This window comes from Canis lupus, chromosome 9 (assembly GCF_011100685.1).
Source record: "Canis lupus familiaris isolate Mischka breed German Shepherd chromosome 9, alternate assembly UU_Cfam_GSD_1.0, whole genome shotgun sequence".
NCBI lineage: Eukaryota > Metazoa > Chordata > Mammalia > Carnivora > Canidae > Canis > Canis lupus.
In genome coordinates, this window is record NC_049230.1 from 40,328,942 (window position 1) to 40,352,717 (window position 23,776).

The 23,776-nt window shown below is 39.1% G+C and overlaps 1 protein-coding gene across 3 annotated transcripts in view; it reads left to right on the forward strand.

Moving 5' to 3' along the window:
• Positions 1–23,776, forward strand: part of MYO1D (myosin ID) — a 326,202-nt gene that overhangs the window by 186,453 nt on the left and 115,973 nt on the right. For 2 of the 3 annotated variants that reach the window (XM_038548142.1, XM_038548141.1), the window contains exons 18-20: positions 1,476–1,620; positions 2,156–2,260; positions 11,066–11,179. In XM_038548142.1, coding sequence (XP_038404070.1) covers positions 1,476–1,620; positions 2,156–2,260; positions 11,066–11,179 — 364 coding nt within the window. Of the gene's footprint in view, positions 1–1,475; positions 1,621–2,155; positions 2,261–11,065; positions 11,180–13,032; positions 13,210–23,776 lie in introns of those variants that run through there. The other variant, XM_038548143.1, reaches the window with a different exon arrangement.

Genomic DNA, 23,776 nt, shown 5'->3' on the forward strand with positions numbered 1-23,776 from the left:
GAAAAACAAACCTTTGAGCTCCAGTCACTGTCTTGAAGCCAGAATACATCTCAGGAAAATATAAGATGGAAGTGGTCTGACGTTCTGTGTACATACATCGGGGAAAGAGCACCACCTCTCAGTGTCAGGGGCATCTCTTCCTTGCGTCCTGGGGAAGATAGCTAGAGGACCACCAGCCTCGATTATTTCATCTGACATAGAGAAATTGTGGGTTTGTTTCCAACCCCTGCTGCAAGCTCCTGCAGCAGAAAGGAGGACATAAGTCCATGTGAGGCTGGGATAGCCCTGACAGAATAAAAGCCTCGTGCTTGTTTTGCTCAATCAGGAATAGACTGCTTCCAGTTTATGCTTTCAGTTACTTGGACCGAGCAGTCTTGGGGTCGTCTTTAAATCTCCCCTATTCTCTTGCTCCCGTGTCTTATCCATCAGCAGATCTACTGGCGTGTCCTTCAAAATACATCCAGGACCAACAGCTGTCTCTGCCTCCACCACTTCCTCCCTGATCCCAGCCACCGACCTCTCCCATGTGCCGTATGGAAAGAGCCACGGTAGCCTTCTTCCAACAGAGCAATGATTCTGTAAAGCAGGAGTCAGGATGTGTCCCTTCCTTGTTCAGAACCTCCCAGTGGCATCGAGTCTCATCCAGAGTGAAGGCCAGAGACCTGACAGTGGCCTCTGTGCTCTGTAGATCTGTCCCTGGGTTGCCCTCTGGCCTCCCCTCCTGTGCCCACACCCACCCCCTGTGCCTGCCCTCCTGCACTCCTCAGGGCTCCTTATTGGTCCTCCAATCTGCCTAGCAAGTGTATGCTTTAGAGCCTTTGCCCTGCTGTGCTCTCCCCCTGGAGAGGATGCTGTTGCCCAAATATCCATGTACCCCCCTCACTTCTGAAGGTCTTTGCTCATCTATCCTGATCAGTGGTGCCCCACAGACTTCCCTGTATAAATAAGACCCGCCCCCTGTTCCTGCCTGCCACTGGGCTCCTGTCCTTTCCTTGCCTGAATTTCTTCATAGCACTTAGCACATCACTCACACTTGGTTTGTTGTCTGTCCCCGCTTCTGGAATGTAAGCACCTAGCAGAAGGGACCTTTATCCATTTGTTTACTGCTGGGCTTCCACCACCTAGAACAGCACCTGGAGTTTAGTAAGTGCCTCGAGAGTGCTCAGTGAATGCCTTAGTGTTGGATGAAGGAAGGATTAATCTAAACTTTCTGTGCCCTGACTGTAAATGTTATAAGAACCCATGTACCACAGAGTTCTAGTCACTTCAAAACACAAATGACAAAGCAAGTTACACAAAAGTCTTTGTATATTTTAACAAGTTCTGTGTATATCTTGGAGACCTTTGGGGTGGGGGAGTTGGGGTAGCATGTAAATAGTTTGGTTTAAATTCTGCTTAATGACAGCTCAGTTATTTGGGGACATGAATGGGATTGGGTTTCTAAATCTTAATACATTTCGTTTATTCTCTTGCAGATGGAGAGCATCCCAGCTCATCAAGAGCTTGCCCGCTTCTGACCTGCCCCAGGTCAGGGCAAAGGTTGCAGCCATGGAAATGTTGAAAGGTCAAAGGGCTGACCTTGGGCTCCAGAGAGCCTGGGAAGGCAACTATCTTGCTTCGGTAGGTGGAGGAGAACAAAGTGGAATCTACTCCTGCTCCCTTTACAAAGAAAGAAAAGACTTTTTCCCCAGAAATTTGTGGAAAGAATGAGACAACTACAGAAACAAAACTTTCATGAGTGATACTAAACTAAAAGATTTTTTTGGCTTCTAGCTGTGCAATGTTTGATGTTTCCCCTGCTTTAAAAAAGGCTTGTCTGTCGCTCTGTGCCATATGTATTAGGTACACACTCCAAAACCTAATTTTTGCACATTTGAACCTTCCCTTGCATAATTCAACAGCTATTTTTAATCACCACCTTTATATTAATTATTCCCAAAGCTGCATTTCATCCTCTCTCCCATTCCTTATTTTAAAAATTTGATAGGCCCTTTGGTGGTATAACACCCCTGCAGCAGCCCACCATCTGGGATAGGAGATAAAAGTATGTGTGTGAAACCGTCTGAGTGTGGTTGTAAAGCAGGCTACTAAAAGATTGCCTTTTCATCTAAAATGCTAAGCAGAATCATTTTATCATGTTTCCTTTTTCTTTCAGAAGCCAGATACACCTCAGACTTCAGGCACTTTCGTCCCCGTTGCAAATGAACTGAAACGGAAGGACAAATACATGAATGTCCTCTTTTCCTGTCATGTCCGTAAGGTGAGACAGCCTGGAAATAGGCCTCCCTGGGGAAGAAAAGATGGATTCAGAGGACCTTAACTTAGCTGTGGCTGCAGTCAAACCTCCTACTAGCTCCAGCCCCAGCTCCACCATCAGTGAGCACCACCTGCCTGTGCTGAGGCCAGGCTGCAGTGGCTGAGGTGACTACAGCTTCAGGGTTAGGAAGTGAAGATTTGGGGTTACTGTTTCGGGGGGGGTGGGGAGAACCTCCCTGAGATCCGGAATTTGTACTTCACTGCATGGGTGTCTTTCATAGAATAACATTTCATGATCTTATAGTACTACTTGTACATGTTTTATTGCTATTTTAAAGGTAGGGAAGGAGGGAAGAAGAACATAGTCTCAAGGACAGAGAATTCAGGTGGTGGGGGAGGGGGAGTCATGTGCTGTGAATTTAGTTGTTTCTCTGAGGCAAGATGTGTATGTGGACTATTACCTGCAGATGATGGCAGCCAGGCAAATGAATTGTGGAAGGCAGGCGACATAACTGGCACTTAAAAACTTTAAAATACTTGTTTTCACAAAATAGAGAGGAAATTGCAGTAATTAATAAAAAAGCATTTTGTAAAAAGTATGCAAATAAACTTCAAAATATTAATGAAATCGATGAATTTAAGAAAACTATTTCTGGGACATCTGGGTGGCTCCATCAGTTAGGCATCTGACTCTTGATTTTGGCTCAGGTTGTGATCTCAGGGTCCTGGGATCGGGCTCCATGTCAGGCTCCACATTCAGCAGGGAGTCTGCTTGAGGATTCTCTCTCCCCCAATCCCTCTGCCCCTACCATTCTTATGTTTCTAAACTCAATGAAAAATAATATTTCTTCACACTATATCTTAAATGATATAAATTTTTTTATTTAAGTATAGTTGACACACAATGTTATATTAATTTTAGGTAAAACTAGTGATTTAACAACTCTATACGTTATGCTGTGCTCACCAACTATAGCTACCACCTGTCACCATACCACACTATCACAGTATCATTGACTATATTTCCTACGTTGTCCTTTTATTCCCGTGACTTCTTCATTCCATAACTGGAAGCCTGTTTCTCCCACACCCCTTTATGCATTTTGCCTGCCCCCCTACCCCCTTCCCTCTGGCAACCATCAGTTGGGTTTGTTCTCTGTATTTATAGGTCTGATTCTGCTTTTTATTTATTCACTTGTTCTTTTTTAGATTGCATGTATGAGTGAAATCATATGGTATTTTTCTTTCTCAGTTTGACTTCACATAATATCCTCTAGGTTCACCCATGTTGTTGCAAATGGCAAGATCTCATTGTTTTTATGGTTGCGTGATAATCTATTAAATATATCATATGTATATATTATATATATATATATGTAACATATATACATATATATACACTATCTTCCTTATCAGTTTATGTTTTGATGGACACGTAGCTTGCTTCCATATCTTGACTCTTAAAAATAATACTACAGTAAATACAGGAGTGCAGATATCTTTTTGAATTAGTATTCTCCTTTCCTTTGGGTAAATACCCAGTAGTGGAATTACTGGATCCATTTAGTAGTTCTATTTTTAATGTTTTAAGGAACCTCCATACTGTTTTCCACAGTGGCTGCACCAAATTATATTCCCACCAGCAGCGCACGAGGGTTCCTTTTTCTCCACGTCCTCACCAACACTTGTTATTTCTTGTCTTTGACTCTAACCATCCTGACTTGTGTGAGATCATATCTCATTGTGGCTTTGAGTTGCATTTATCTGATGCTGAGTGATGTTGAGCATCTTTTCATGTGCTTCTTGATCATCTAGATGTCTTCCTTGGAAAAATGTCTATTCAGTTCCTCTCCCCATTTTTTAATCAGATTGTTTGGGGTTTTTTGGTGTTGAGTTTAGCTAATGTCTTTTTTAGAAATTTTTCAGTTCCAAGGACATGCCAAGGTAAACTTGGTATGATTTCAGTTAAGCCCTCTTTATGCTTTGATTCTTTTTGAAACAACCACTTTCCATTATCTACAGTTATAAAATGCTCTTTAAGGTGGGAGACTTCTGCAGGTAGCTACTCTTACCCGTAGTGTGTTTTCTGTTGTTCTAATTCCCCAAGGGAACTTTATCTCTAGCCCCTGTACTGTTGACTAAAACTATAAATAGATTACCAGAAGGGTTAGGGCAAAAGCAAGGTGATAAGGAGTTTTCTTTGGTTGAGTATTTTAGCATGGGTGATAGAAGAAATAAGATGAGATTTCATCTAATACTGAATCTGTGATCCAACTTTTCTATTACTGCATGAATTTATGAGAAAGGAAAACAGTGCTCCTATGCCATAATTATTTTAATTAAGTTTGAATTTACAAATTTATTTATATATGTTAAAATTTTCTCCTTGCCATCTTGATTTTGCTAAGTTACGCAACTTAAAGCTCTCTCTTTGGTACATCATGTCCTTCCCACTCACTTGATCTGTTTTAAGGATGATTTGAGTTGCTAAAACACAAGGTAAAGATTTATGACCTGTTCTCATTACAAACTACGTTTTTATATAAAAAGGAATGCAATATGTCTTAACAGCACTTCAATAAAATTGCTGCTTTAAGGTTTTTGTCTTTTGGTTTCCAAGTTAACTCATGGACAGGGCACCTGGGTGGCTCAGATGGTTAAGCATTTGCCTTCAGCTCAGGTCATGATCCCAGAGTCCTGGAATCAAGCCCCATATCAGGCTCCCTGCTCAGCTGGCAGTCTGCATCTCCCTTTGCCCCTCACCCCATTTGTGCTCGCTCTCTCTTTCTCTCTCTCTCTCTGTCTCTCAAATAAATAAATAAAATCTTTAAAAACAAAATAGAAAACTCACGGACATAATCACAAAAAGGAAAGTACTCTCCACTTTACCACTGTGGCTGGCCTGTTGTTTTTGACTCTTGTGTGACCTCGTGAAATTATGCAACAAGCTTTTCTTTTTTCATACTCTTGTGCAACACACATATATTTTTCAATATGATTTTGCCAAAGATGAGGAACACTGCTTTTACTTATTATTCATGTTCCACTTTAGATACTGTCTAGTCTCCATACTCTAAGATGGGCACAAATGGTTAGTGTCCTCCAACATGGGTTTCATAAACCAGTGTTCTGTTGAATGTATTAATTTGTTTTTAAAAAGGATTCCTTGTATCATATGTGGGAAATACTGGGTTAAGCAGTTTAAATATGCTCTTTAAGTGCAAAATTCTCAGAGCCTTTAATATATTCACGGGTTATGAATATCCTAGGGGAGGCTGTGATCTGCAATGTTCCTCCAACCAACCTGACTTGGAACCCTTTTTTTCACAAAGCATCACATGAGGCTGGTGTTGTGCAGAACGACTTAGAAAAATGCTAATATAGGAGCTCTGCAGGCACCTTGTTTCAGGTCTTCCAACAAGGGCTAAATCCCTCTTATGGCAAAAATCATTGCTATGGGAGGTAAATAATTACTACCAACAGTAATTATTCTTTTTACCACATAGAAACTACTTTACTCTTAATTACAGATACCATTTTGTCATGTTGAAAACTGAAAAATATGTTTTGGTTATTAAAAAAAATGTTTGGTAAATTGGTGGATTTCTAAAACTATAAGGGAGAAGACAGTTCAAAATCTAAATTTTAGTTGGCTCTCCTACCTATAGCAGTATACCCTCCTGTGTCCTATCTTCCCTATCCTAATTTAGTTAGCTGTATATCCTACCAAAGGTAATAGTGTGTTCAAATTAATCTCTAACTTCTTTATTTACATCTTGAAAGTAGGATCTGGGGAGCAGGGATAAGGGATATATTATCACAGGTGTGCCTTCTGTTTTACTTAGGGGAGAGGTTTTAGTGTTCTTTATTGTTTTACTTTGCTTTGCTTTTCCTTCTAGTCACTGAGAAACATGACATTATAGTTGCTCAGGAATTTTTTGTGCTCAGTTTTGATTTCAGTATTACCCAAACTGAAACATCCCAATTAGCATGTAATTAATTCCTTATGTATAAAATGTCCTGTGGTTAATTCTGCCTGTTAGGGAAAGATTGACCTACAAATTGGGCATTCTCTGACTCATAAAGTAGCACTTTACAGAATCACAAGTACATTTTCTCCCGACCCCATTTATTTTATGTTTATCTTTATATGAAATTATTTTCACATTAGTTTCTTACTTATCTCAACCCCATCTGCTAGTCTCAGGTTCTTATTACAACCAAGGGCTTCATATCATTCCTTTGTATATCATCAGCAGCATATAAAGTGCTTAAAAGTGCACACTGTAATTTTCAAAAAAAAATTAACAAATTATTTAATTTTTTTTAAATGCAGGAAATGTGATTTTTTTTTAATATTTTATTTATTCACGAGAGACACAGAAAGAGAGAGAGTGAGAAAGGCAGAGACACAGGCAGAGGGAGAAGCAGGCTCCATGCAGAGAGCCCCATGTGGGACTTGATCCTGGGACTCCAGGATTATGCCCTGGGCTGAAGGCAGGCACCAAACTGCTGAGCCACCCAGGGATCCCCTCAAATCATTTAATTTAAGGAAATGCTTATCAGTAAACTTTTTCTAATTAATAGGAGTTATGTGCTGGATTTTAAAATGTAGGAAAAAATAATTCAATAACATTTTTAGATAACTAATTATGGAAAGCCCCTTTTCTCAGTGAAAGTGTGAGTCCAAAGATTTTACAAGGGTAGCTCCAACCAAGAATTACAGTGTTGCAAGTACAGACACAAATATTTCTCGTAGATCCACTTAGGATGGTTCATCTGTCCTGTAAGCATTCTGTGTACAGAGTATTGTAGTTATGGCTGCTGGTAAAGGTCTTGCCCTCCAGGAATATAGACTCTGAAGGGATAAATTAACTCTTGGAAAAGAGTCTTTATGAGATATAATAAAATATACAAATAAATCTCAACTGTTCCAACCAAAAGAATAAATAATTCCAGATGAGCAATCCATGTGCTTTTATAGAGCATGCTATGTTAGGGAGCTTTTTATTAAAGAGCTAGCTTGCTGATAGTTTTCCAGCTTCAAAAACAGCAAAGCAAGAGTCCTCAGTTCCTCTTTCTTCAGTGCAGAAATGAAGGTTTTCCAAGACCCACTGGGCAATGGGACTTAAGCTATTGAGCAAAAGTGCTTTAATTTGCTGCTTGGGAAATTTTTTTGCACATTATGTAACCTCCCCAATGTGCCACTCTGTTTTCCAGCCTGACACCTCCTATCATCAACACTGATTGGCTCATGTGGGGAAGAACACTTCTTGAAATTATCCTGCCAGATTAAAAGTGCTCTAAAAACCAGCTGATCAGCAGGATATAGTAAATGCTATTTGCCCAATTCTGTACTGGCTGCTGTGAGGTATAAGAGGAAAGCCACCATATGATAATGACCCTCAAGGAACTTCCAGTCTGGCTGGAAGACAGAATTATTGTCTGTGAAATAATAAGGCAGTAAATATGAATCTGCCCTGGATATTTGAGATGTTACAGTGTTTTGCTTATGTACTTGTATTGATATATAAGTAGATACACAGATTTGAAGTATACAGTTCAGTGAGTTTTGACTAGTGTGAACAGTCATGTAAATCACAACCCTATCCAGATAGAACATTTCCATCACTCTGTAAAGCTCCCTCACACCCCTTCCCAGCCAAGCCCTACCACCCCAAAGGCAACCACTCTTCTGATTGCCTTTACTGTAAAATAGTTTTGCTATTTCTTGACCTTCATTTAAAAAAAAATCATATAGTTATGTTTTTACTTTGTTTTCAAGTAAATGTCTAAATTTTGTTTGTCACTATTTTGGTAACATATTTGTGGCCATTTTACAAGGAAAGCAGCTTTTTCATATACTTCCAATCTTCAGATAATCTGTGTAATCTTTTATAGTGGCTGAGTTACTTAGATCTATGTTTGTGAGGTTATAGTAGACTACACAAGATTCACAAGTAGAACGTCCTATGCCGAACAGAGCTTCAACTACAAGTTTAAAAACACATTGTTCTACGTAGCTGTTTTATCAAGTATGTTCTAACAAGCATCCACAGTCTAAAACTTACAAGTGTCCTTGAAATTATTAAAACTTTACAACTACTAAATGAAAATTTTTGCCCTTTTTTGTAGAGAAGTAAGATAATAACTAAATTTCACAATGAGAAGGTACAGACTAAGGATAGATTTAACTTTATTGTCTTAGAATTTATAAACATCAGCAAACCTGCCTTGTCTGTCTTTCATTTTTAAAAAAAGCCTTTGGGAGAGGAATCTAGTCTTTTATGTTAGCAAAAGCACTTAAGCCAATAGCTCATCATATTCTCAACTATCCTGCTTTGAAAGAAAAACTCTGTGCCCTTTGGTTGTGATATTAATTTTTTTATTTCATTCTTAACTCTATATGGATCCTATATATTCCCTCTACAACTGTGTAATAGAAGGTTAGAGGAGAGAGTGTTCATATTTTTACTTTAGAAATTGTAGCAGTTTTATAATGGAATGAGAATTTAAGCAATATCTTAAAATATATAGAGATAAAAAGAAGAGAGTAGAAACCATGACATTTAAAAGAGAGAATAACATGAAGAAACCTGTCAGAAGGAACAGAGCCCTTAAAGAAATAAAGTTTAAAAAGGAGAATAGTGGGGCACCTAGCTGGCTCAGTGAGTACAGCGTATGACTCTTAATCTTGGGGTCATGAGTTCAAGCCTCACATTGGATATAAAGATTACTTTAAAAAAATCTTAAAAATAAAAAAATAAAATAAATGAAAAGGAGAATAGTGGCGGATAGAAAAACTCTTGAAAGTTAGAAAAAGGAATCCTGGATTCTGAGTGGCAGTGGACCTTGGAAACCTCTTTGTACTCAAAGCAGGAACCCCCCTCTACCACACCCACATTAGGCATCTACCTGCGTTTCTTCGGGGTGCATTTGCTGCCTTTCCATGTAACCCACTCTTGTTTTGAATAGTAGTAATTATGGGGCATTTGTTCCATAGGCACTAGGAAGGCACTGTCCATTTTTGACCATGTAGATTTAATGACATACTCATTATTCTCTAGGGAATTTGGTCTGAAATATGCCTACCCATTGAAATAGGAAGGGGCAGAATGAGTTATCTTCAAATAGGTCTTATTTTTTTTACAGCTTTGTTGAGGTATAATCTCATACCATACTATTCACCATTTTAAAGTATACAATTCATTGGCTTTTAGTGTATTCACAGAATTGTATATCCATTACCATAATCAGCTTTCAAAAAGAAGCCCCCTACCCCTTAGCTGTCATCCTTCCAAACCCTCCACCTCCCCCACCGCCATAGGCAACCAATAATATATTTTCTGTTTCTACAGATTTGCTTATTCTGGACATTCCATGTAAATGAAGTCATGCAATATGTGGTCCTCTGGGACTGGTTTCTTTTACATAGCATCATGTTTTTAAGGTTCATCCATGTTATGACATGTATCAATACTTATTTCTTTTGATAGACAAATTATATTCCATATTGTGAATATATCCTATTTTATTTTAAGATTTTATTTATTTATTTATTCATTCATTCATTCATTCATTCGTTCATTCATGAGAGACACGGAGAGAGAGAGAAGCAGGCTCCATGCAGGGAGCCTGATGTGGGACTCAATCCTGGGACTCCAGGATCATGCCCTGAGCCAAAGGCAGACGCTTAACCACTGAGCCACCCAGGGGTCCCTATATCCTATTTTATTTATCCATTTGTTATTTGATGAACATTTAGGTTGTTTCTTCTTTTTCTTTTCTTTTTTTAAGATTTTATTTATTCATGAGAGACACACACACAGAGAGGCAGAGACATAGGCAGAGGGAGAAGTAGGCTCCTTGCAGGGAGCCCAATGTGGGACTTGATCCCAGGACCCCGGGATCACGCCCTGAGCTAAAGGCAGATGCTCAACCACTGAGCCACCCACATGCCCCGGGTTGTTTCTTCTTTTTAGCTATCATGATTAATGCTGCTGTGCACATTCATGCACAAGTTTTTGTGTGAATATGTTTTCAGTTTCCTTGTGTATATACCTATGGGTGGGATTTCTGGGTCATATGGTAATTCTGTATTTAACCATTTGAGGAGCTGCCAGACCATTTTCCAAAGCAACTGCATCATTTTACATTCCCACCATTAGGGATGAGGGTTCCAATTTCTCCACATCCTGGCCAACATTTGTTATTGTCTGTCTTTTTTATTATTGTCATGCTAGTGGGGGTGAACTTGTATCTCCCTGTGGTTCTGGACATTTTCTTGATGGCTAATGATGTCAAGCATCTTTTCATGTGCTTATTGGCCATTTGTATATCTTCTCTGAAGAAATGTCTGTTCAAATTCTTTACCCATTTTTTGTCTTTTTATTATTGAGTTATATATTCTAAATACAATATATGTTCTATCCTTTTAGAGATACAAGTTCCTTATCAGAAATGTGATTTGCAAAACATTTTCTCCTTATTCCCTGGATTGTCTTTGCATTTTCTTTATAGTGTCTGGGTCACATGTTTTTAGTCCTTTAATTCTTACATGTTTTTCACGTTTTCTCTGCTAAATTATAAAATTGTGAAATTTAAATTATAAAATTCTACAAATCTGGAAACTGCTAGGCCTTTAAGATCTTTGTTCATCCTGTAGAATGGGCCTTGCATGATGCATATCTGTTAAAGAATGTGTCTCCACAACCAGCCATCTCTCCCCCTAGATAGATAATTTCCTGGTAGATCATTTGATTTCATTCTTGTTGCAATATGAGTGGCTTATTAGTTTGTTTTCTTATAGGTGAATCGATTTAGTAAGGTGGAAGACCGAGCAATTTTTGTCACTGATCGTCACCTGTATAAGATGGATCCCACTAAACAGTACAAGGTGATGAAGACTATTCCTCTATACAATGTAAGTGTTCTCTGCCTTTTTCTGAATAAAGAATTCTTAACCTGGTGTTCCTGGACCACTAATGGGTCAATAGACTGATCACTTTGGGGCTTTAAGGAGACCATGAATTCCTGAAATTTTATGCCAGTTTTATGTTTTGTACAAATGTACGATTTTCTATGAGCAGGATCCAGGGGCACCTGGCTGGCTCAGTCTGTAAAGCATGCAACCCTTGATTCAAACCACATGTTGGGTATGGAGAATACTTAAAAAAAAGAAGAAGAAGAAGAAGAAGGAGAGGGAGAGGGAGGGGGATCCAAAGTTTCCAATAGATTAATGAAGGCAGTTTAAAAAACAAGCATAAGGACTCTGTATTAGACATGACTCTCTCTATTCTTCATCTTCTTACTGCTTAAATAGTGTGGCACATAATGTATTTTCTTATTTGTTTTCAAGAGGTTTGTTTTTATAGGGAAATGGAATTAGGTAGAAAAACAGTAGAGAATTACTTTATGAAAACATTACCTTTCTTTCAGATGTAAAATGTATGCTGTTTCCAGAAGTTCTTTTCACCAGTATGTTTTGCCTCTGATCTAAACCCACTCAGTTGTTCTCCATGGGGTTTTCAAGTTCTGTAATCATTTCTCATTTGAAATATGAAATTTGGTGGATACATCCTTGAATCTCAATATGAGATTTTTTTTTAAATTTTTCTCCTGCTGTATGTGGTCTGCTTTACAAGTGACTGTTCTAATTCTTCAGAAAGATCCTGCTGATGACTAGATCTTTTTGAGTGTGGGGTGATTTTTCTGTCTGTTAGATCCTAAGGAGAGAGATCTGTTTGTCCAATAATAGAATCTATGAGGAGTATTATTTAAAGATTATTTTAAGTCCTTTTGGTCTCTGCAAAAGGGAATAGGAAACATATTGTTTTGTAGTTTTATGTTGTTAAATCAAGAGTCCTATTGGTTGGGGGGTACAAAGAAGACAGACTATTCCTGGCTTTGCTAAATGATTTAGAGCATCACTGCAGGGTTGATTATGAGGTTGAAATTTGTCTCCATTACACTCCCCCTCCCCACCATGTACACACACGCATCTTTCTCCCTTTCAATAGAAAGGCTAATGGATTGCAGCAAAGAAAATTATATTCTAAGACATTCCTGATTGTATATAGTCTTCTTAGCAAACACTTGTAATCTCATATATCAATCATAGTTTAAGCCTAATAACTGCAACCTTAAAATAGGAGATGAAGAAAGATACGGGAGAAAATTAGATTTTGTCAAAGTCAAATGAAGTGTAGAACCAAACAAAAAATAAATTGTGGCCCATGTTTTATCTCTTTACTTTCTATTAAAGGAAGATCAATCAAAGCACTTGATACAAATTCAATAAATAGCTAAACAACTCTTTGAACCAAAGTTATTTCCCCAAACTACTATCCTTTTTCGTGTTGAGTGTTGTGTATTTATAGTCACCATTCCCCTTCAACATCAGCATTGTTGTTTGTGTTATTAATTATATCATATAATATAAAGATTAACAATGTTTAACAGTTGCAGTAAAGCTAAGCAATGTCAATAGAGTGGGTACACACTATCACAGCTGCTACCAGTACTCTGCCCATGTTCCCGTATATTCCCTTATCATTTCTGTGTACATCAGCCTAATTTCTGTCAGCCAGCATCCCTGACAAAAGACTGCGCTTACGCTGCCAGAACCCACTTTGCCTGTAGCTGCCCACTGTGGTAGCTGGTTTAACACTGGGCCCTGTTCTCTGTCTTCCCATCCCCAAAGCACCTCCCCACACCCTTGCCAGTGTCCCTGAACCTCCCAAATCACTCTGTATGTTTATCATTCTTTATCTCCAGGTCTGCTTTTGCGGGGGACGAACTTTGGAGGAGTGGCTGCCTCTTAGGAGAGACCAGATTGAATGGGATAGGAGACTTCCAACCATATCTATAAAAATGTTTTTGAGTCTGAAACAAATATAGCATAATATTAAGTGTCCATAGTAAAAACATGAGTCTTTGTTATTTTATTCTTTATATCTTTTTTTAAAGATTTTATTTATTTGAGAGAAAGAGAAAGTAAGACCGAGCACGAGTGGTGGGGAGGGGCAGAGGGAGAAGCAGCTTCCCAGGTGAGCAGGGAGCCTGACACGGGGCTCAGCTCCATCCAGAACCCCAGGATCATCACCTGAACCAAAGATACCAGGAACTTTTTTTAAAAGAATGATAATGCTAATGACAATAATGCAGAAAGTGGGAGGGGGAAAAGGACATGATCTCTGTTTTAACCATATTGAGTTTCAGGCAGTGGTGAAACTTGGAGATAAACATTCCACAAGTAATTGAGAGTCTAATATTGGGGGGCGGGGAATTTAGCGCTTGAGATAAAAATTTCAGAGCAGATCTGTGTATAATTGAAGGCTGAAATTATGAGTCTAGAGAGAGAAAAGAGGCAGATGATTTGAGAACATTCTCAGTTAAATGGTAGGGAAAGAATCGCTGAAGGAAATGGAGTAAGAAGGCAATCTCTCAATGGGCCTCCATTTGCTCCTCTTGTTCATGTGCTGAATGAGCTCTAGTTTCCCTTCAGCTCCATAGGTCATGAATTATTCTAGGAAAGAAAAGAACTATAAGAACACTGTGTTTCAGAACTAAGTTGGAAAATTTTCAGAAGAGTAATCGGTAAGAACAGACAGCTGAGGGTCCCACCCTTCTCCTTCTGCACAGGCTCCTTTCCTGTCTCAGTGAAGCTTTTCTGGCTCCAACAAACAGATTGTGACCATGCACTATCTTGAGTAATGTTTTGTTTTTAATGAGGATACACATGGTAGTAAGGAAGAAGAATCTCACAAAGACCCAGGAAATACCACTTTTCAGCATTTAAGGCAGTTCTACAGGACTGTGTTATCCTGTAGTGCCCTCAGCAACATGAGTGCTTAGAGAGTCTGAGTTCCTGCCATTTTCTTAGGCTCTCCTTCTCCCTGTGTGCCTTCTTACTAACAGCCACCATCCTTGCCAGACAGCACAGGCTAGTGCTAGGCTGAGGTCTAAATCAGCCAATCCAACAAACCACTGGAGTGTCATCCTGCAGTAACATATTGAACAGTCTCCAGATGAGTCCTTACCATAGCAACCAATTCTGCATGATCCACATTGGTACCGCAGTCCCTTGTCAAGCACATGTTAGTCTGTGTATCATGCTTCCTGACTCTTCCTAGTATAGCATGGATAATTACTACAGTTCATTTAGGGTATAATTGATCTCTTCCCTCTATAATCTTTGACTACTGTCCTTAGGCCCAAGTCATCTTTGGACCTTGGTCACAGATTATCCTGGGGTGGGAGAGAAGTGCTTCAAATAGGCCAGTATCCTTGGGTCCTTGGACTCTTCCCACCTACTCCTATTCCAATCTCCAGGATTCCACTCTTTATCAAACAGGACCTAAATTGTGTTCATGGATGCCCATCCTGAGTGAGAGTTTAGGTGATGCTATAGTTTGACTGTATGTCTAATCAGTTTCTAAACCTGTGTTTCACCAGTGCTTTTTGGTAGAATGTGTTTCCTTAACTGCTTCCAGCCAGCAACATGAGACCAATATTTGTTGCTTTCCTGATGCACCGTAAAAAGTACTTGACCAATTTACTATCTTTACATCCTCCAACCCATTGAACTTGTATAAAGCAGTAGCACCTAAGTTCCCCAGGCATTTAATACTAATGGGCACATCAACCACCTCCTGGAGCTCAGCTGTGATAGGGTAAGTGACTGCTTACACCCTACAAACCATGACTCTACTACATGCTGGGTGGAGAGATTCTCTTGCTTGTTGACGTGCTGCAGCCAGGGCACTGCCCATCTGAGAGCTGTTCTTACAGCATCCTCGTGCTCATTTCTTTCTGCTAGATCTTGAGGTGCAATGAACAGAGACTTCAGGAGACCTAAGTAATGGGGAGTTATACCTGAGTTAGAAGAGCAGTGCAGGAATGACCTTCATTTGGGGTTTTAGACAGCTGTAGACCAGATTGTCTCATTACAACCTTTATAGCCTCAATAACTAAAGTCTTCATTCAACAAGGGATTACTGAGGACTTATTATGGACCAGACATGTAAGTATTATGGCATGGAAGTGTCAGAATAGTCAAAATTGCTATGCTTATGGAACTTACATTGCAGTGGGAAGCTGCGGGCTATACGTATGTACATATGTGTATGTATGCATGTGTGTATATACACACAAACATACATCATGTAACCCATTAGGAAGGGATAAGGGAAAAAAAAGAATAGGGAAGGAAGATAGAGGATGTGAAGGGTACTGTCATTTCAAATAGGGTGATCAGGCCCCATTGAGAAGTTGACATTTGAGACTCGAAGGAGCTGAGAAATGAGCCATATGTTTACTTGGAGGAAAAGTATTAGGGCACAAGAAACAGCAAAGACACAGAGACATGAGCAGGGAGGAAAGAAAGAGCCTTCTGGCAGCTGAAAATGTTCTGCAGCTTGAGCTGGTAGTGGTTTCACTTACATATACATATGTTCAAATTCATCAGGCAGTTTCCTTGAGATTTGTGTACTCTGCTGAATGCATGTTATATACTTCAGTAAAGGGGAGGAAAAAGAAGAAAAAGAAAGAAAGCTATCTGTGAAGGAGGTTAGAGGAAGGAGGTTAAGCCAAAGAGAAAACTGAAGTAAATGAGACCCAGGGGAGATTTTGACACACGATGGTACGTGAACCACTCTCTTACAGCGTGTGAAACACATACAGTCACGTTTGCTTTCTCCTCCATCTAAAGAAGAGTACACCCCATTTCCTGGTGCTCAGAGAGGCAGCCCTCCGCTGTTCCTCAAGAGGAGAGGAAGCCACTAACTAAAGCAGGGTGGCCACCTGATTTCAGAGAAGCCAGTGACCTCGGGGATGACCCGAGGTGGAAAGATCTAATCTGTACCTCTATTATATACTTTGTTCCTAATATTGATCAGATGCGCTTTTTCTCATTTTTTCCAAGATCAGTTTCACTAGAGACCTATTTTATTGATTTCATTACCTTTTCATTGACCTCTGCTCTTGTTTTTCCTTCTCCATTCTCTAGATTTATTTTGTTGGTTCTTTTTCTAGCTTTTTGAGTTGAGGGATTATCTGCTTTCGTTTTTAAATTTTAGTTTTTAAAAATGCATTGAAGACTATAAATCTGTGCTCAGAAATGGTTTGAGCTGAATTTCTCATGTTGTAATATATGGTACTGTCATTGTTCAATTTTAATTATTTTGTCATTTCCATCATGAATTCCTCTTTGAGCATGGATGATTTAGTGGTATATTTTCAAATTATCCTGTATATGGTAATGTATGGTACATATGTGTATGTGTTTTCTGTGGGGGGAAAGGAAGTCCACAAACTTTTAAGTTCATTTACTTCTGGTGAGACCATCTGTTTCATATATATTTTAATGTATACAACACTACATGAAGGTGTTACCCTGCAGTCAACATTCTACTGCACTGTCCCTAAATTATTTTTTAAAGATAAAAGAATTCATCAGATCATTATCTGTTGTATTGTTTGTTTGTTTTTAAGATTTTATTTATTCATTCGTGATAGACATAGAGAGAGAGAGGCAGAGACACAGGCAGAGGGAGAAGCAGGCTCCATGCCGGGACCCCGATGGGGGACTCGATCCCGGGTCTCCAGGATCACGCCCTGGGCCAAAGGCAGGCACTGAACCACTGAGCCACCCGGGTTGTATTGTTCTGATCAGTTTCTGTTAACTTAAAAGCAAAACAGTTTGCAGAATTTAAAACAACATTGAGGGGATCCCTGGGTAGCTCAGTGGTTTATTGCCTGCCTTCGGCCCAGGGCGTGATCCTGGAGTCCCCGGATCGAGTCCCATTTTGGGCTCCATGCGTGGAGCCTGCTTCTCCCTCTGCCTGTGTCTCTGCCTCTCTCTCTCACTCTGTGTCTCTCATTAATAAATAAATAATTTTTTTTAAAAAAATGAAAAATAAATAAAAATAAAAACAACATTTAGGGGCACCCAGGCGGCTCAGTTTGTTGAGCATCCAGATCTTGATTCTGGCTCAGGTCATGACCTCAGAGTTGTGGGATCAAGCCCTTGCATAGGGATCCTTGCTCAGTGTGGAGTCTGCTTGTCCCTCGCCCTCCGCCCTGCACCTCCCCCACTTCACTCTCTTGTGTGTGCACATGAGCTCTCTCTCTCTTTAAAATAAATAAAAATATTTTTTTAAAAAAAGAATTAAGGGCGCCTGGGTGGCTTGGTCGGTTAAGTGTCTGCCTTTGGCTCAGGTCATGATCTCAGGGTTCTGGGATCAAGCCCCACATTGGGCTCCCTGCTCTACAGGGAACTTGGTGCTCCTTCTCCCTCTTCCTGCCATTCCCCCTGCTTGTGCTCTCTCTCTGTGTCAACTAAATAAATAAAATCTTTAAAAAAAAAAGAATTAAAAACATTTGAAGAGAACTAAAATTAAAATCAAAAAGAAAAAAACTCAAGCTAACCATTTTTCATTTTATGACTTAGAAATCTTCTTCTCTGCCATTGCCCCATATTCACTCTTAAACCATCTTTCTAACAGGCCAGAACAATATTGTTAATACCTTGTGTCATCACACAAAAGTTTCGGTCCTATTTCTCTTTGTAAATGAGTGTCTGAACTAGAACTTAATATATCTTTGCTGTTGTATTCCATTTTTGGTGACAGTATCCCATGAGAAAAGACTTTCAAACTTTTTCATGAAGCTTAGGGTAATTTCAGTAAAACTGAGATGACTGGATTAGCAGACCCTTGGAATATTTTATTAGCATGTGGTCCCCCCACCACCTGTTCACATCTGGGCACATATTTTAACTTTTTCATTAAAGTGTACCCTACACACAGAAAAGTGCACAAATCTTAAGGGTAGAACTTGATGAATGGTCACAAAGTGAACTTACCCGTGTAACCATCACCAAAGTCAAGATACCAGCCATTGATAGGACTCCCAAAAGCCCCCTGCATGCTCACTTAACAACTTTCAGGTATATAATACAGTTTTATTAGTGATCATCACCACTGCTGTATAATTGTTTCCTAGAACTTACTCATCTTATAACTGAAGTTTGTGCCCTTTATCTAACATCTCTCATTTCCCCTACTCTCCAGCCACTGGTAACCACCATTCCACTCTCTGTTTCTAGGAGTTCAGCTTTTTTAGATTCCACATGTAAGTGAGATCGTATAGTATCTCTTTGTCTGGTTTATTTCATTGGGCATAATGCCCTCAAGGTCCATCCTAGTTGTTGCAAATGGCAGCATTTCCTTCTTTTTCGTGGCTGAATAATATTCCATTATGTATACATGTCATATCTTTATCCATTCATTTGTGGATAGATACAGATTATTTTTTATTTGCATTCCCTTATTTATGGGTCATTTGGATGCTCTTTGTGAAATGCCTGTTCAAATCTCTTGCCCATTTTTCTATTCAGTTGTCTTTTAAAAATTGATTTCTAGTTCTTTCTATATTCTGCATAAGTGCTCATGGCAGTTAAAGGTGTTGCAGATCTTTTCTCTGACTCTGACTTGACTTTTCATCCTCTGAATGATGTCTTGGAACAAAATGCTTTATGTTAAAGTAGCTCAACTTAGCTCTTTTTTTCTCTTGAGGTTGATGCTGTTTTGTTTTTGTTGTTTTGTTCCCTATCCCAAACATCATGAAGATATTCTCTTCTGGTATATTCTGTGCACTTTATTGCTTTACCTTTCACATTGACATCCACAATTCACCTAGAATTGACTTTTGAATATATGTGAGACTATAGCCCTGCATTCATGTTACCTCATGTGGATAAACAGTTGGCCTTAGCACTACTCATTCATATCCAGATTCTTTCCCTTCAATTTCACCTTCCTCCCAACATAATGTTCTCCCTAGCCACATCCATAGGAATGGAAAGAGAGCCAGGAACAGTGGTAAAGCAGATCTCATCAGAAGCAACAGCTTAATGTTTACTCATTTCCTTTGTCAAAATGTCAGATTCCTTTGGAAGTCTGACAAGTTCAAAAGTGAATGAAGCCCATACCCTGCCATGGGGCAGTCACTCCTTTACTGGGATCGGTGTGGCCATACCTGAGTCCAGTATGCCACATCTTTGGATTCACCTAGAAAAAGCTGAAGTCTGTATTTTATGTAAGTCCCAGATTATTGAATGCTGTGCAAGCCAAATAAAACACCTCTGTAGACCCTAGTCAGCCTGCAGGTCACCTATTTGTTACTCCTATTAAGAAAAAAAAAAAAGTCTTTTCTTGTCATGTGTTATTTTAAATGAGCCAAACCCACGTGTCTTGGCCTCTTCCATGTCAAATTTTAAAATTATAAAATCTACATTATATTTTATTCTAGATTTTATGTAGCAGAAACAGTAGAAACACTAACCATTTCTCACTTATAAAAAACTGTAATTGGATGTGAGTTTTAGAGGGATACGTTTTCTACTTCAATTAGCAAGGAAGGAGAGAAAGAAAGGAAATCTTTAGTAGAGGTGTCTTTCTTGTCTTGAGAACTTCCTGCCTCCTCAGTGCTCAATTGTAATCCCATCCCTCTGACTTTGTAATATAAAATTTTTCAAATGTATAGAGAGGTTGAAAGAATAGTACAGGGAATCCCCTAAGGCCTTCCACCTAGATTCAATGAGTGTTTATTTTTTGCTGTATTTCTTTTATCTCTCTTTCATGACACTTTGCCACTAAAATAACCCTGTATGCATTCTCCTAAGAACAAGGAGTTTCTTTTCTTTTTTTTTTTAAGATTTTTTTAAGATTTTTAAGATTTTAAGATTTTATTCATAATAGAGAGAGAGAGAGATTGAGGCAGAGACACAGGCAGAGGGAGAAGCAGGCTCCATGCCGGGAGCCCGACATGGGACTTGATCCCGGGACTCCAGGATCGCGCCCTGGGCCAAAGGCAGGCGCTAAACTGCTGAGCCACCCAGGGATCCCCAAGGAGTTTCTTCTTCATGACCACAAAACCGTTTTCATATCAAAGAAAATAGCATTTCCATAATATCATTTGATATCCAGCACATATTCACATTTCTTTAGTTATTCAAAGAATGTCTTATAGTTATTTAAAAAATACTATATAGGTTCATGTTTTAGAGTTACATCTGTTTTAGTCCAGAACTGTACCTCCATGGACATACTCTTTTATTCATGATGTTGACTTTTTAAAACAGCATTATTAAATTATAATTTGCTATAATGGCTGAATTCTTGCTTCTCCAGAATTCATTTGTTGAAATCCTAATCCCAGGTCCTCAGAATGTGGCTGTGTTTGGAGATAGGTTAAAGAAGTAATCAGGTTAAAATGAGGTCATTAGGGTGGGCCCTAATCCAATATGACGGTGTCTGTATAAGAAGAGGCAGTTGGAAGAGACAAATACAGGGGGGAAGACGACCATGTGAAGATGACGAGAGAAGACAACCATACACAAGTCAAGGAGAGAGGCCTCAGAAGAGCTGCACCCTTCCACACATTGATCTTGGACTTCTCGCCTCCAGAACTTGTTCAAGACATCTATTCTGTGGGGCTCTGTCTGGCTGTCCTAGCAAACTAATACTTACCATAAAATTCATCCATTGTAAGGTATAGTTCAGTTACTTTTAGTAAATTTATGCAGTTGTGCAAACATCACACAGTCCACTTTTTAGAGCATTTCCATCCCCTCAGAGAGCTCACTTGTGCCCATTTGCAGATAATCCCCACTTCCAACTTCAGCCTATCCTTTTACCTTTTCTAGGAACTTCATATGCATGGAATCATACAGCATGTATTGTTTTGTGTCTGGTTTCCTTCACTCAGTATGTTTTTGAGATTCATCTAGGTTGTGCCATATGTCACTGGTTTGTTCATCTCACTGCTGAGTAATACTTCAATGCATGAATCTACCATATTTCATTTCTCCATGCACCAGTTGATGGACGTTTGGCTGCTGGGTGCATTTGCATATAAGTCTTTATATGGGCATATGCTTTTATTTCTCTTGGTGGATATCTAGGAGTAGAATTATTCCATCATATGGCATTTGTTTAACTTTATAAGAAACTACCAAACTTTTCCAAAGTATCTGCTACATTTTACTTTCTCTCCAGCACATGAGAGTTCTGGTTTCTCCGTATCTCCACCAACATATGGTATGCATGACATTGACTTTTTAGAGTCCAGAACTGGGTGCCTGGATTTGTCTGTTTCCTCATGGCTCATTTAACTTATTCTCCCAGTCCCTGTATTTCCTATTAACCAGAAGTTAAATCAGGAAGTGTTAATTTTATTTGCACAGTACGCTTCCACATTCTTGAGATTATACCTTGTGTCTCAACAAATGTGGCACAGCCAATTCTGCCTTGTGGATCATCTTTGGATGTTTCATTGTAGCCAAGCTACTATTATGTTTCCCCCACTATGGTCTAAATTTCTGACTTCTTGTAGAATAAATACCCTGTGTTTTTCTGCGAACAACTAGAATTTAGCATAAAAATAAAGATAAATATCACCATCAAATAATTACATATTGATAAGTTACCCATCACTGTACCAATACCTGTCATTTTCAGTTCCTTTTCCCAGTCTATTTTCATAACCAAATTCTTCCAATACTTTCTTCTTGACTTTTTTTTTTTTTAATTTTTACAGTTTTTGATGCTCTCCCAAAAAAGTCTGCACATCCCTGCGGGTCCCCATAGTCACCACAGAATCTTTACAACTTGTGCCAGTACCAGCATTGGCCTTTGCAGTCCCCTTCACCTCCTTCATTCTGTTCTTATGCTCCCCTTGCTGTTTTCTTGAGGTCTTTTTCTTCTTGTGTAGGCGATGTCTTGCAAGTCTATGTTTGGGTTCATTTTCCTCCTATAATCCAAGGAATCATAAATTGTGCCAAAGCCAGTTGGCTTGCCACCACCAAAATGCATTCTGAATCCAAATATGGAGATGACATCTGGTGTGGTCTTGTATGTTTTAGCCAGTTTTCCCAAATTTTCTGTCTTAAGGTTCTGTTGCCTTTCTGGGGTGAAGGACATCGATGACCATTTGTTTCTGCAAAAGTAGTCAGCTGCTCATGAACTTCCTGGTTCAGGTAGTTACTGTGTTGTTCATAATGGCAGCCAGGGAGGGAAGGCTTGATCTTTCTTATTTTCTTCTACAACTGTTAGTTTTCTCCCCCAAACCCTGGCAACCACTGATCATTTTATTGTCTCTATAGTTATGCCTTTTGTAGAATATCATATAATTGGAATTATATACTTTGTGAACTTTTCAGATTGGCTTCTTTTACTTAGCAATGCGTATCTGAGGTTTTTCAAGGCTTTCCATGGCTTAATAGTACATTTCATTGTATCACTGAATAATATTCCAATGTGTGGATGTGCCATAGTTTATCCATCTGCCTATTGAAGGACATCTTGGCTTCTTCCAATGTGAGGCCATTATGAATAAAGCTGCTAACATTCACATGCAGGTTTTTATATGGACACCAGTTTTCAAATCATCTGGGTAAATACCAATGCAATTGCTACATCATGTGGCAAGACTAAGTTTGGCTTTATAAGAATTGCCAAATTGTCTCCCAAAGTAGCTGTACCATTTTCTGTTCCTACCAGCAGTGAATGAGAGTTTATCCTCACCAATTTTTGCTACTATCAATTTGTTTACATTGTAGCCATAATAGATGTGTAGTAGTATTGGGTATTTTTCCATTACTCTAAACTATGTAACTCAGCGCACCCTGGGGTCCCAGCTAATTTCTACAAGAATCACCTCTCCACTCTCTGTTATTAATTGGTTTGTGTTCAACAGAGAAAGACCAATCTTCATGTAAGCCTAAACAAAATATAATTAACATATAAATTTGGCACCTTCTTTCTCTTCTATTAGCAAAACTTATTCAGCCAGTTTATCATTTAGCAATGATTCCAGTCACTCTTTGCAGGAAATATGAAAATAGAAAATCATGACAGGTTTTTGAGATGATTTTCAGTAAACACAGTTTTCACAAATGCCATGGTCAAGTAATTATAAACAGCAGTCTGAGATTGAAACATTCAAGTTACTAGTGACCTTTTTCTTAGCCACAGAGTGACTTTCTTAGTACAACAAGAGTAGAGTTGGGATAGGGTTTCAGCCAGCTGGATTCTGTGTTACTATCAGATCAGCATCTTACCCCTCCAGTCACTGTCCACACTGTGTTTGTAAGTTGTAATATCAAATTAAAGCATTATTTCCGATGTCAAGAAAGATTAACTTTTTTATAGGGGATAAGAGGGTCAGAATTTGAAGGTTTTACAAAGCTGGGAGAGTCAGGGTTGCTCAGCTTGATAAGGAGAACAGTCAGGAAGTAACCTACATAATTAGTAATTTTGTGTACAATAGCAACCTCTTTAACTCTTGAGAATCATCCTAGAGATCACTCTACATGGCTGGAAAAGATTGAACCCCATGGATGAGACAACTCACCTCCATCAATGAGCTTGTGCCTTGTGACTTCACAGGGACACGGGCTCACCCTAGCCAGCTCTCAGGGAGCTGGTTGCCAAGATCGAGTTTAATTTGCGTAAAC